Source organism: Agelaius tricolor, unplaced genomic scaffold (genome assembly GCF_023055355.1).
Source record: "Agelaius tricolor isolate 1412-34295 unplaced genomic scaffold, bAgeTri1.0.p SCAF_7, whole genome shotgun sequence".
In the NCBI taxonomy this organism is placed as follows: domain Eukaryota; kingdom Metazoa; phylum Chordata; class Aves; order Passeriformes; family Icteridae; genus Agelaius; species Agelaius tricolor.
The window spans coordinates 27,852,027-27,865,216 of NW_027269267.1; the positions used below are offsets into that span (position 1 = coordinate 27,852,027).

Here is a 13,190-nt window from a genome sequence, read left to right on the forward strand (position 1 = left end):
CACAAGGTCACATCTGACATGTTATTATTAGCTGGCACTTTTTTTTCTCTCCCTTTTGATCTTTGCAGATGAGGAAAATGGCAACTGCAATCCAAATATCCACTGCCCTCACAGGGAAATAAGTGGGCAAATTTCATATGAAGATCAGATGCAGGATGGTCTAACCCATACATAACAGACAGACCTATGGACAAACTGCAGTGACTATACATATAAACTATGATCAACTATAAAGCTCGCCAATGGTCTTCATGGACTGTGTATGCTTTCTGTGGGGCAAAACCTCAGTCCATTTCCCCATGCTCCTTATCAATCTCAATGAAGAATAATCACAAGAGAAACTGGGATCTTTCATCATCACTTCAACAGTGCTCTAGCATTAAGGATGCTAAGCACTGCTGTACGTAAAGTATAATCCAAGAAAAAACATGATACAAAGTTCAAGACCAAATAAAAACAGTTTACCTCTTCAGGAAAAAGTGCTTCACTTTGAAACACATCATATATGTAAAACTAGTGAAGTATGTAATACTCCTGCATTAATGAAGCAGTTTATCCATTTGCCCAGAATAAATGGCAAACAACCTGAAGACAGAGAGACAACTTTAAAAATTCCAACACCATTTTTACTGCTGGTAAAAGTTTCTGATGCAATTAATGATGAAATTTAAAGTAACAATTCAAATTTTAGTTGACAGTTACAACTGGCAATGTTTCAAGCAGAACAGTGGCAAAGGCTGGATGAGAGAACAGCTTGCACAGCCTGAGCCCCAGATAATAAAATACATTATGTACAATAAACCAGTAATGTCACTGCAGTTACACCCCAAAGCTGAACAGTAATGTCACTGCAGTTACACCCCAAAGCTGAACAGAACAAACTTACAATTTTGCATAAAAGTCACAAAACTCTTTGTAGAGTTTTATTTCACTGTGCCTACGTTGCAGTTTTGACACCGGTTTCTCGCCTTCATTTCCTGCGGAGTTGTGAGCATTGGGAGCGACCTTGTACGCAACCTCTTCATCCTCTGGGATGGGGAAGGGCTGAGCTCTGTGCTGGAAGTCCATCTCGCTCTGACTGCTTTCCCAGGTGTATATATTCTATCCTTACACTGCAAAGAAGCTGTAGGCAAAGTCTGCAAAACAATATGCTGGACTTCCCCTTGTTCCCAGCGAAGTGATTTACTTTCACGGCTCGTGTCATGTAGCTGGAGCTACTCAGCACCCTGCTAGAGCTTCAAGTTAAAAGTTCAGCGGCAGGGCTGCGAGCCTGTCACGCTGAGATTTACTGAGGCTGGCTGTGCACAGAGGAGAACACTCCCCTGCCAGGCTCTCATGTAAACTCGGATACTGGAAAGGGTCCTTGCTGCTGGCTCCTGACAGAAGCTGCCCAGGAGAGCTGTGGTGTGAGTAACCCATGTGAGCAAATAAATTCACCACCAAACTTGGCTGCAGCTTCTTTCTGCTGAGGGGGCATGGAGGCAGAGTCCAACAATATTTTTCCATGGGAAAACCAACAGTGGAAAGCAGGAACAGAAGACTCCTGTCTCCAGGTAAATATTGCTTTAATGCCCATAGTGTGTTAATTACATTGTAAAAATGGCCTTTAATGCTCCACTTGTGTCTTCTAAGTCATACGTGTTGAATTTAGCTATTTATTGTCTTTCCTCCTGTCAGTACTTCAGACAAGGGGTAGGTACAGGCAGATGGTTTAATTTCTGTTTTGTTTCTCAGGCCATTAACAAAACTGGCAGGCATGCCATAATGGACACTATATGGAGGAAAACCAAACCTTTATTTCCAGTGATGTGCTGCATTTAGAACAACTATCCAATGTAAGAACACTAACTGAAGCAAGATTTGCAGCTAATAATTCAGACTCCTTCAAGCTCTCCCTCTTTGAAGCACAGTGCTTGTGGGATACTCAGCTTCCAGCACTTCTTAACTGCAGAAAAGGAAGGCTTTTGGGAAGCCCTCTGGAGTAACTAACTTTTGTGTTGAACTGTCTCAGCCTTGTTAGCAATCAGTTGAACTGCAGAACTGCATGCACTTTGTGCTCGTGACACACAGCACACTGGCAGCTGAAGAATCTGCTAGTCAGTGAGGGGGCATGAGGAAGCAGAGGATGACACGAAGGAGATGAGTAACAGGAACAAATAGAGAAACTAGAACTAAGATCAGAGAATAACAAAATCATTTAGATTGAAAAAGACCTCAAGACCACAGAGTACAACCATTAATCTAATATTGCCACGTTCACCGTAAATCATGTCCCCAAGTGCCACATCTACACATTTTTTAAATACCTTCAGGGACGTTGATGCTAACACTTCCTTGGGCAGTCTGTTCCAGTGTTTGACAACATTTCCGTGAAGAAATTTGTCCTGATCTCAAATCTAAACCTCCCCTGGCACAACTTGAGGCCATTTCCTCTTGTACTGTCACAGGATATGACAGAATGTCCAGTCAAGGCTACAATTTCTTAATATACCTGCGCCTTCCCTAGGACCTACCACAGAGGGTCTGGCTGCTGATGGTTTTTGGCCATATCTCTCACCACCAGCTAGGACAGCTTGTTCAGCAAGCATACAGCAGCCACAGGCCACTCTCCATGCAGGCCTGAGCTTGTCAGCAGCCACCTTCCTGCAGCTCAGCCAACACAGTCCTATGCTGCTGCTTCTGCTGACAAATTTGTAGAATGGGTTGGGTCAGTGTCTTTCCTTCACTTCCCCTCAACAAGGAGCAACCCCCTAGGCAAGCTATTTCCCTGCGTAGGTGGAACTCAGGCAGCATGACCCTCCTTATTTGCCTGTCTGTAGGTGTGATTATTCACCCTATGCCAGAGCTACCAGGAGTCAAGCTCTAACAGGCTAAGGAGGCTGCACCCTCACCACTGACACAGCCTGGCTGCAGCTCAAGCCCTATTTTTATCTGTCATGGGGCAAGCTGCAGATGAAGCAATTACCAGGTTGTAGCCTAAGGCCACCAAGATCTTGCCAGAGCACTACTGCACTCCTGGAATAAAAGGTTTCTGCATTCTCTGAAACATGAGTGATGAAAATGTGCAGTGTCTGCCAACAGACATGCAGGTATAGTGATGCCAGTTCTTCTTCTTCCTCTTGCTTCCCAACACTTTTGGCACAGGTCAGTGCTGAGCTTCTGTGGATATAAAAAACTTCAGTGAGACTGACTGCAGTGGACTGAAAATGCTGATTTATCCAGGATTAGTAAAGGTGCATGAAGCCACTAAGATAATAAACAGCAAGTCAGCCTATCTCTTCCTCTTATCACTATCTTCTCAACAATTTCCTGACTCTTTTCCTATATTTTGTCCCAGATCACAGACAATTCTCCTGGGAAGATGCTGCTGCAAATCAAAAGTGTCCTGTAGAGACTTTCTCCTGGTGGACTACCACAATTTTGCAGTAACCTGAAATCCACAGGTGACCAATGTGGTTGGAAGCCACTTCTGCTGCCTCATATCCTCTTTGGTCAACAAGATAACATTTGATTGCTTCTTCAGCTTGCTATTGTGCAGTCTTCTGCATGGCTGTAGCAAAACAAGTAGTGCAGCAAGTTAGTGCAGTAAGATGTCCATCCAAAAAGCCTGATTTTATCTTCCTAGGTTTTGTCAGGAAGAAGTCCTTCAAAGTAATAGGATTCCATATGTGCAATAAGCAGAAGCTGCCTGGTTCTCCAGTCATACTACCATTGCTGCTGGAGGAATGACTCCCGATTTTTTCCATTAAACAAGAAGGAGCTTGACAGGAGTTTAGAACAGTCCTTTATGCTACTGAAGCAAAACACAGCTTCTACTGTGGAGGTCTGGTAATCCACAAATCCAGAGCAGCTGGCCATCCTTCTCTTTTCTGACATTTTGTAGGAGGCATGCTGCCAAGATCTGAAATACATTGTTAAAAATACACTGCATTTTCATTAGGGAATTCTAGGTTACTCTGAGGTGAACCTGCCCATGGGGAGTGAGAAGTATGTAAGGGGTTGTTTTGCAGCAGCTTCCCAAGGGCATTCCTCGGGATATGGGACAAAGCATAGCAAGCAGCCTGTTGTAATGCAGTGCTAGGGAGAAAAGAAGTTGAGTGTTTAACTAGAAAAGGTAGGTATGAAAGAAATAGACAGTCTCCTCTGGGCACACTGAGGATCCTATCAGAAGCCAAAACTGGCGGTAGGGAAGGTGCTGAAGGAAACGGCAGAAGAGGGAGGGAGAAGTGTTCCACTGCAGTTACCAGAAGGGCTTTGGTAAACAATAGCAAAACCAGGCACGCTGCCTGATCCCTGCTGAAGGATGACTGCCGCCTCACTCCACGCTGCTCTCTCTCTCTGCACAGCTTCCCAACCTGGCTGCCCATGCTGCCCGGGGCAGACAGGGACTCTTACAGAGACGGCTCGGTGGCCAGCCAAGCCCGCTGAGCATTCCACACGGCCACAAATAGCCGTGTGCGGAGCAGTCACGGCTCCAAAGAAGGTGCTTGGCAAAGGCAGCTGCTGCCGGGCCAGCTCTTGGTGCCACCGTGACATATCGCTGCCCGCCGGCGCTGCCGGGACACGGGGACAGGCGGGGATGAGTAAGCACAGCGCGTCCCACCTCCTCCCCCGCAGGTACCAGTGGCTTCATCTCAATGATGCAGTAACAGATGCTATGCGGCGACTCTCACACGCAAAAAACAGAACACCTACAACAGAAGTTTGGCTGCAAAAGACGCGTGGGCTTGCAGTGCCCTGCTCTGATCTCTGCACCATTTTAAAGCACTAGTTGACCTTTTGTGGGGGTTTTTTATTGAAATTAAAAACACTCTTGGGATCTGGTTGCTGCAATTGTTTATCTCTTAAGCAATAAAATACTTTCCGTGTTAAGCTGGTCTCCTAAGGCATTTTGAAAAAAGTATGAATCTTTTATATCATTCAAATGCACATTTTACAGGTAGGATTTTCACATGTGCTCAGCACTGCTCTAACCACTTTTTCTATTAAAAAAATATGGAAAACCATTGTGAAACCACTGCAGTAAAAATGGGTGAATTCTGAGTGTTCCTGAAAGTTTCATTCTTTAGTCTTCACCTCAAAATGCGTAATTAAGCTTATGTGGTGGGAGTTCAAACAGGGCAAACAAAAAGGCAATTCTAGTTGTTTCATATCCTCCAGTATAAATTTATTCTAGTATAAACATGTCCAAAAAAATGCTTTGGTCTCCACAAACAGAGAAGGTTCACATTCCATATCTCCATAAGGAAGTCAATATAACTGGAACAGACAGGTAAGTAGCAGCTTCCCACACAATGTTTATCAATCATTCAGGCACAGTGAAATATCAGCCTCTGACAGAATTTGTAGAAAGGGAGAGCAATATGCAACTACAGCATTTCCCTGTTATAAGTAATATTTCAGCAAAGTATTGCGTTTTCTTCCTGCTGGTTATGTCTATTACCAAATGAAGCCATGCTCTGTGTAAACCAAGTAATGACTTCTGTGTACAGATATTTGATACTCTTTAAAACACTCATCTCTTCCTCCCCCACTACTGTTTCTTTCAATCCTGTGCAGACAGGAAAAACAAAACAAACAGTATCATATATGAGAATCTCAGGAATTCCAATAATTTTGTGTTGCGACACAGAGACACAGCATATTATTGGTTATTCTTGAATTTTGCACCCTGTGTAGTCAACTGCATGCCTACTTCATTATGGTATCCAAATTCTGTATCCAAATTCCTCAAAATCTATAGAATTTGAGGATGCATTTGCACTGATGCATTTCATATAACACTTACATCCTCATTTCCAATTTAAGAATAATAAAAAAGGTCAGCCACTCAATAGTAGTGGCTGCACATCAAATGTCCCTGAGACACTCGCTGTGAAAAGAACCATCTTTTCAAGCCTGAAAAGAGAAGCTCAAGTCCACCAAGCTCCAAAAAATTGACAGGACAAGAAGAAACAACCTCAAGTTACATCAAGGGAGGTTTAGACTGGACACTAAATTCTTTTTTTTTTTTCATGCAAAGGGATGTCAAGCATTTGGAACAAGCTGCTCGGAGAAGTGGAGTAGAGTCAACATCACTGAAACTATTTAAAAGACATGTAGATGTGGCACTTGGGGGACATAGCTTAGAGGTGGACTTGGCAGTGATGGGTTATTGGTTGGACTTGATAACCTTAAGAGGTTGTTACAGCCTAAATGATTCTATGATTGTAAAATGATGCAGTAACATATTTCTCTTTAGGGTAATATTGGTTTCCTAGCACCAATATTCAGTTCATGTCATCTGTCACTGACATCCACCAAAAATCCTCCACTGAATCCTCAGTGTAATGGCAAATGCCAGCCTTTGATTCTGCCTGAGTCATCTGCCTGCACTATGTGGAACCAATGTTTTGACAAGCTGAACACCATGACCTGAGCAGTTCATCCAGGAGCTATAATTAATACTGTGACTCAATGTAACACCCCAGCAATCAGGAGAGACTTCTAGTACATCCCTGCAGCTCCTTGTAGGGCAGAGAGAACTGCAAAACCAGGCCTCCCACCCACAGCAACATCCTTATTATAGTCATATCTCCACTGGAGACACCATGCTGAGGACTGACCTTCAGCTTTAGTAACCTGCACATCACACACATCATTACTTTATTACTATTAATCTACACTTTCAGCAACATAATCTCTTCTCACCTTCATTAGTTTCAGTTTCTATACGATGAGGTGCAAAATTTTTCATTGCCTGAATTAATTAATTTTGAGCAGAAGTACAATGTGTTACAGAAAACATCTCAGCTGTTGCTCTTCTCTCACACACATACCAATTTGTAATTATTAGTCACTCCAGGTTTCAGTTTCACATTTTTCTCTTCCTACATTCACTACAGCATCACCAGGCTTTAAAACCTGCAAAGGATGGCAGACAGCTAAGCCATCTGCAGTTAATACCACAGCATGAAATAATAATAGCCCTAATATTCAACTGCCAAGAGAACAACCAGAAGCAGTTTATGTTCCTAACACCCAAGAATGAGTAATGTGTCAACAAATAACACTAACACAAAATAGCATTTGGACTTTATTACAACAGTCTTAACATTTAGGGTAATGCAAACTAAAGGTCTTCATCTTGTACTTTACATTTACTAGCTATTCAATGTTGGTAGCACACTTGCCAAGTAAACATGAGTGAATTTCAGTAGCAGTTTGTGCAAAGGAAGACTTCTATGCATTTTTCTAGCAGAAGGTTTGGCAAGATTTTTTTTAAACCTTTTTGCCAGGTATTTTAAAGCAATGGTTTCTATCCCAACACCTGACTAATCCTCAATGAGCAAAGCAGCAGTGGACAGTTACAGTATCTATTCTATCACTTATGAAGGAAGAAGATGCAGAAGTTACCCCTCACAAGAATATACTGTTGGCATCATCCAAAAGAACAGCAGTTTTTTTTGCTTGACAGAAGAGAAGTAAAGGAAAGAGGGAAGATGACCAGAGTTTGAGCTTACAATCAGAGGGGCTCAAGCCCTGCCAAGCCTCCTTCTGCTTTGCTACATACCCTGGTGTAATCTGAGGAGTAGCTTTAGAAAACATTTGAGTTTAAAACTACGCAATTACTTGTACATTTCAGGCAAAATTCATAACCTGCAACTTGGCAGCTGATGGAGCTTTCCTATTCTGAAGCTGCACTTCTACAATGTCCTTTTAAAAAGTATATATATGAGGACCAACTTTGCAATGTATCAGAAATATAGGGTATGTTTCACTTCAGCTTCTTAAGTCAGTGAGAAGAAATGTACAAAACAAAAACTGAAAAGCCAAATATTGTGCAGGACAAATAGCTTTCAATGCAAACTTCCTATACTGGAACAAGGGGACCAGCCAGGGCAGTTTTGAGGCATGACTGAGTGGTAGTCCAATAGCTGCATAGAAACAGAGTTCAAAAGGTAGACTCACCTTGGGATCAAGAACTTTATGGTCAATGAAGAGTGTGGCATGCATGGATTTCACATGCTAGAAAAGACAAACATCATTCCACCTCTGCTCTACCTTTGTCCACTCATTCCTTGCTGGAACAGCTTGAGTATTTTGAATCTTTAATTTAAAAAGGCACAAGCTGAGAAATGCTGCCAGGTATTGCTATCCGTGTCTGCCAGTATGTTACTTCCTTTGAGGCTAATAGTAAAAAGTTTTTAATTAATTTTTTTCCTAGCTCTATTATGCCAGAATATATGCCAAAATAGGCAGCCAGAAACAGCAGAAGAGCTACAAGAAAATATGTCACAAAAGGCAGAACCCAAATTTCTTTTCCTGGAGAAAAAGCTCAGAAATGTTCATCTATAAAGACACATCACAGGATGACTTAGAATCTGCTGGCAAAATTGAGCAATCATCAAAAAACACTGCCCACAGAGTATTATATATAAAAACATCATTTCAGAATTCTACCAGCAACTACCTAAAATGAGAATTTCTACAAAGCTGGACAATGGCAACCTAAAGCTGCTATGACAAATCAAGCAAGGAAAAAAAATAACACAAAACTGTATGTACTACACCATCAGATAATACACATGACAATCAGAGCATTGAGTGACTTAATAAATGCCCTGAGAACGTTGGGTGCAAGGCAAGACCAGAGGAGTTAATTGAAGGAAAAAACACTGAGTGCCACAAACTCTGTAAGAAGTCCCTGAGCCACAGCAGGTGACAAGCTGGGGTTACTACCACGAGCAATCCCATAAAAGGCTCACTCTTTCCTTCTACCTCCCTCCACAGGCATCAGCCTTTGGCCATCCTCAGAGGCAGAATACTTGGCAGGCTGTTCCCATGCCTGGAGAGCATCATGTAAAAGGCTCATGGTCCTCTTGAGGACACTGTATCAGCTAGCTTCAGGTTTCCCAGAACAGCTCAGAGACCTCAGGAAAACCAAATAAAAAATATACAGAAAGGGCATCCAAACTTACAACCTTTTAAACTTTTCTCCCAAATACCTGCGAGTTAGTAATTTTTTATTAAGTGGTAACACTGGCATAATTTAGTTTTTCTCTTCTGTGTGTAAACTCACCTCAGTGTGACAGACTGCATTCAAAGGATAGCTTAATTGTAATGAAGAACAGTAAGCAATCACAGAACATTTTTTTTAGAGAACACCTCTGATTAGGTATCATCAGGACACACAAAAACAAGAGCAAAAGAAAAGAAATGTACCATTTACCTTTACTCAGCTAATCCTGTAAGTAAGAGCAGTGAAAATCCTAATTGCTATAATTAAAATCCTAATTGAAGCTTACATGTTACTAAAATTACTAAACTTACATTACTAAAATCATAGATTTAAGAGGAAAAGTAATTAGTGCTTTGGTTGATATTACACAAGCAGCTATCTCCAGTCATTTGGAGTCATGAGAGGTGATAGTCCGGGTGAGCAAGTCAAACAAAATCACTTAGCTGTTATGCAATGTAACAGACAAGGGGTGAGAGAGAAGGCAAGCAGAAAAGGGTGTGTTCCTCAGGAGTTATTTTAACCCCTAGAGCAATGAAAAGTACAGCACAAATCAACAGGAAAGCCTCTAGTCATGTGGATACCTCAAACTAAGGCACAATGCAAATTCTAGGTATCCCAAAATTTGAATCTAACCATGAAGCATATTTTTGCTGGCTGTAAGTTACTCTAATTAATGGTACCAATTCAGTGTTCCATTTACATGGACAAATCCCTTCTTCAATTAGAGCAGCTAGCAGACAAGCTGAAGTGTTTCTTAGTTCAGAGCTCCCAAGCACTGATTAAAATGAGTATTTGTAGCACCCAGCTCTCCACTATTCTCACAGAGTTATTAGGGAGAAGCACCATTTTTTTGTCTTAGCACTTCTTTTAAAGATTTTCCTGCTTTAACAAATTAATCATTTTTTTTACCAAGTTATAGAATAGTTACTGTTTCACCTGTTGACACTGACAGGGTGAGCAAGTTAAACAACTCTCACAGAAAGCAGCTATATAAATTTTGACATTGGTGATGCTATAAAGAAAAATTACCAGGAGAAATCAAATTTAAGTAAGCTCCCAGGTACAGACAGGTCTTTTATTTTCACCTTAACTGGCTCTCAGTACCCTAAAGCAGGTTCCTGGTTTCCCAGACCATTCCTGACCATCTTTTTCACTCCTTCTTCCAAGGAAGAGCAGGTCTTCAGAGCTGATGTATGGCTGAAAACAGCAGTACACCTTGTCTGGCTGCTTTGAACACATGTGCTGTTGAAGGCAGGTTAAAGAGATTCGTGACCTTGCACAATTCCCAAATGCTGCATCTCATAAAGAAAGGGAGACAGCCATACTGTGCTGCCGATGGGGGGGAATTTTATTCATTTGTTTCTTTTTACACTCACCTAAAAGCCTTGCTGTGCAGAGCCTATCCCCCAAAGGCTCAGTGGGACATAACAGTGTGCTTATGCCTCCTGTTTCATCTGCAAGGAAGTCTTTGTGCTTGAAATTTTGGGGCACATCCACATGCCTTCAAGCCTGGAGTCAATGTGCAGAGGCAGGCAGGAGCCTGAACAGATCCAGCAGAAGATTGTCTGCACCTACTCACATGCATGTACCCATCAGCTTCACCAGCAGAGAGCAAAAGGAATGCAACCATAAATTAAAACTATTAATATGGAAAATACCTACAATGCTTTCTGCACTGAACAGAGCAGTGAGCTACGAGTGACTGACAGTCACTGATGGAAGCTCATCAATGATTATTTATTGTAAATGCTGAAATTTACTACTTGGTAAAAAACTTGAGACTAGCCTCTTTAAAAGCTGTTTACATTTTAATGGCATTTGAATGCATATAAATTTGGAAAAGAGAGCTACAGATAGTAGCTAACGGTGATCAAATTAATTTTTAAGTGTAACTGCCAAAAAAACCCCAAAGATAACTGCATCTGCTTTTGCCACTACCTTGTACTGAGTCTTGAGAATTAACAGTATCAATTCTTTTAGAGGAATAATTCTATTTTACAAAAACCCATGGGAGAGAAGGGAAAGAGCAAAAATAGCAAGCATACTGCTATTGCTAAGTGACTTCTAATGATTACTCATAAATATATGTGTACAATTTCCTTTGCATCCTGTTTGCTGAGAAAAGCAAGAAAGAACAGCTCAGCATACAGTCAGAATTTTTTATGTGCTGTTTCTAAAGACAAAGCAAGTCAAGACCTACAGAAGATGTCATTGTTTTCCCACTAAATCAATATAGCTGGAAAAGAACAAGTCTTCAGAACAGTCTCTTCTGAAAGCAAATTTTTCAGGTTGCATTTAGTTCAAGGATGGCTGCATCTGTTGCACACAGGAGAGACATGAAGGTGCCTGGCATCCTCCTGCATTTTGAACTCTGTACCCGGGGAGCATCCTGTATAATTTAGGTTTATGAGCTGGTGAGTCTGCTCAAACAGGCAAAGAGAGGTCTGCATTCAGCACCCTGACCTCACTGGAGGTCTAAACCAAGCACATTCTTGTACTGTGCAAGTTCAAGAAAAGGATGTGCTATCCAGACCATCTTTTACATGGCACAGAATGGCTGCAGCTCCGTAAAAAGTCAGTAAAGTATAAGTTGCATCTCTAGCAGCAGATTAAAAGGCTGCCAGAGAATTTATGAGGTTTGTTAAGTGATACATGGGTGAGACAGAAAGACAAATTGAATTTCCCATCCCCACCAATGTGCTGTGCTGTCAGGACAAATTAAATGTATGTGATACATTATATGACAAACATGTGTTCCTGGTGCACATTTAGGAGTTTCAGTACATTGTTTCACCATTGTTTCACAGTACATTGTTTCCCTAATTATTAGTAATCTCACACATTTTAAGTACAAATCACACTGACATTCCCAGGAAAGAAAAAGGCAGAATTTTGGCACCAAGCCCTGCTGAGCTGCTTTGTAATGCCAACACTTGGCTATGTCTCAGCTGCAGTTTGCAGGTTCCTGTCCTACCAAGCACATCTGGCTCCTGCTGTGATGGCTGGACCCAGCAGCTGAAATTAAATGTTTTAAATACAGAAGTCCTCAAAGGGTGACCTGGGGACACTGGCATCTCAACTACATTTTGGCCCAGGATTAGAAAAACACTACTTGAACTGAGAAAGCAGGTTTCAGTGAACTGTTGCTTGAGGGCTGATATTATTTAAAACATCTGAATTAATATGTATGTAAAACAAAATACAAAGGCACTAGAACAAAGAACAGGAGAGAGATACTATGGGAGGGCATTGAAAAGCCATGGATGGCAAGATATATTTAGCAGATGTAAAAGAAACTTCTTGTCTTTCTTGTGGACTCTATATACTCTGAAAGTATTTGCTAAGGACAGGCATCTAAGTGGCACTGGGAGAATATATGGAAAAAACTAGAGCTTTCCATTTTTAGAAAACTAATGAGCTTTTCCTCTTTGTTTCCAATTGCTCTTTGCCCTGTTGATATGTCATAATTCTGTATTTATAATACCATAGCCTGTTGTCGTGAAGAATGCAGTAAAAATGACAAATAAGCCTGCCTTGCAACACACTGCAATATCACAATATGGGTTAGGAAGGAGCAAGGTTTAGTTTGAATAAGGACCAGCTTAAGCTATTAGCAAACATAAGATAAGCTCTGGTTAGACATATGGGCCGTCCCCCTGCTCCAAAAGCATCACCTGACCATGCTCTATTCATCTTCTTGCACCTCACACGCTCTGCCCTCTGCTGATTCACAAGCCCCTGAATCGCTATTTCCTCCAATTTGGATTTTATTTCTCAAGACCAATCCCTGTTTCATGTATTTCTCATCTCCAACCAGAAGAAGCTGGAGAGATTAAAACACCCACACTTCTACTGGTGCAGTAAACACACTATTTTCCCTATCCAGCCCCAAAATGGTCTCATTCCCATCTTGGATATGCACAGTAATAACAGCAACACAACCATACAGAGCTAGTACTCATTGTTATGTGTATGCTTTAAAGATCTATTTTTCCTCATTACTAGTTTTGTACAAAATAAGCTAAATGTAAAAATGTCAGGAATCTCTGCACTTACCTCTTACTCTTCTAAGTCTGGCTATTCTTCCAACTGCAGTCATATGAATATAACATATATACTGTTAATACTATTAGAAATCCATCTCAGAAATCAATTCAGAATTAATACTATAAGGAGATACCAAATACAT

General features: G+C 41.3%; 1 protein-coding gene and 1 long non-coding RNA gene across 7 annotated transcripts in view; both read right to left on the minus strand.

Annotated features, from left to right (window-relative positions):
• LIMS1 (LIM zinc finger domain containing 1) overlaps positions 1-13,190 on the minus strand; it is a 67,101-nt gene that overhangs the window by 18,262 nt on the left and 35,649 nt on the right. The window contains exon 1 of one of the 6 annotated variants that reach the window (XM_071430736.1): positions 887-2,864. The exons of 4 other annotated variants lie outside the window; for them this stretch is intronic. In XM_071430736.1, coding sequence (XP_071286837.1) covers positions 887-1,068 — 182 coding nt within the window. In that variant the 5' untranslated portion in view covers positions 1,069-2,864. Of the gene's footprint in view, positions 1-886; positions 2,865-13,190 lie in introns of those variants that run through there. One more of the 6 variants, XM_071430737.1, reaches the window with a different exon arrangement.
• Positions 10,045-10,665, minus strand: LOC139591937 (uncharacterized). Its single transcript, XR_011679803.1, has 2 exons — positions 10,378-10,665; positions 10,045-10,243 (listed from the first exon to the last, which is right to left on the minus strand). It is a non-coding gene; the product is annotated as an uncharacterized lncRNA (long non-coding RNA).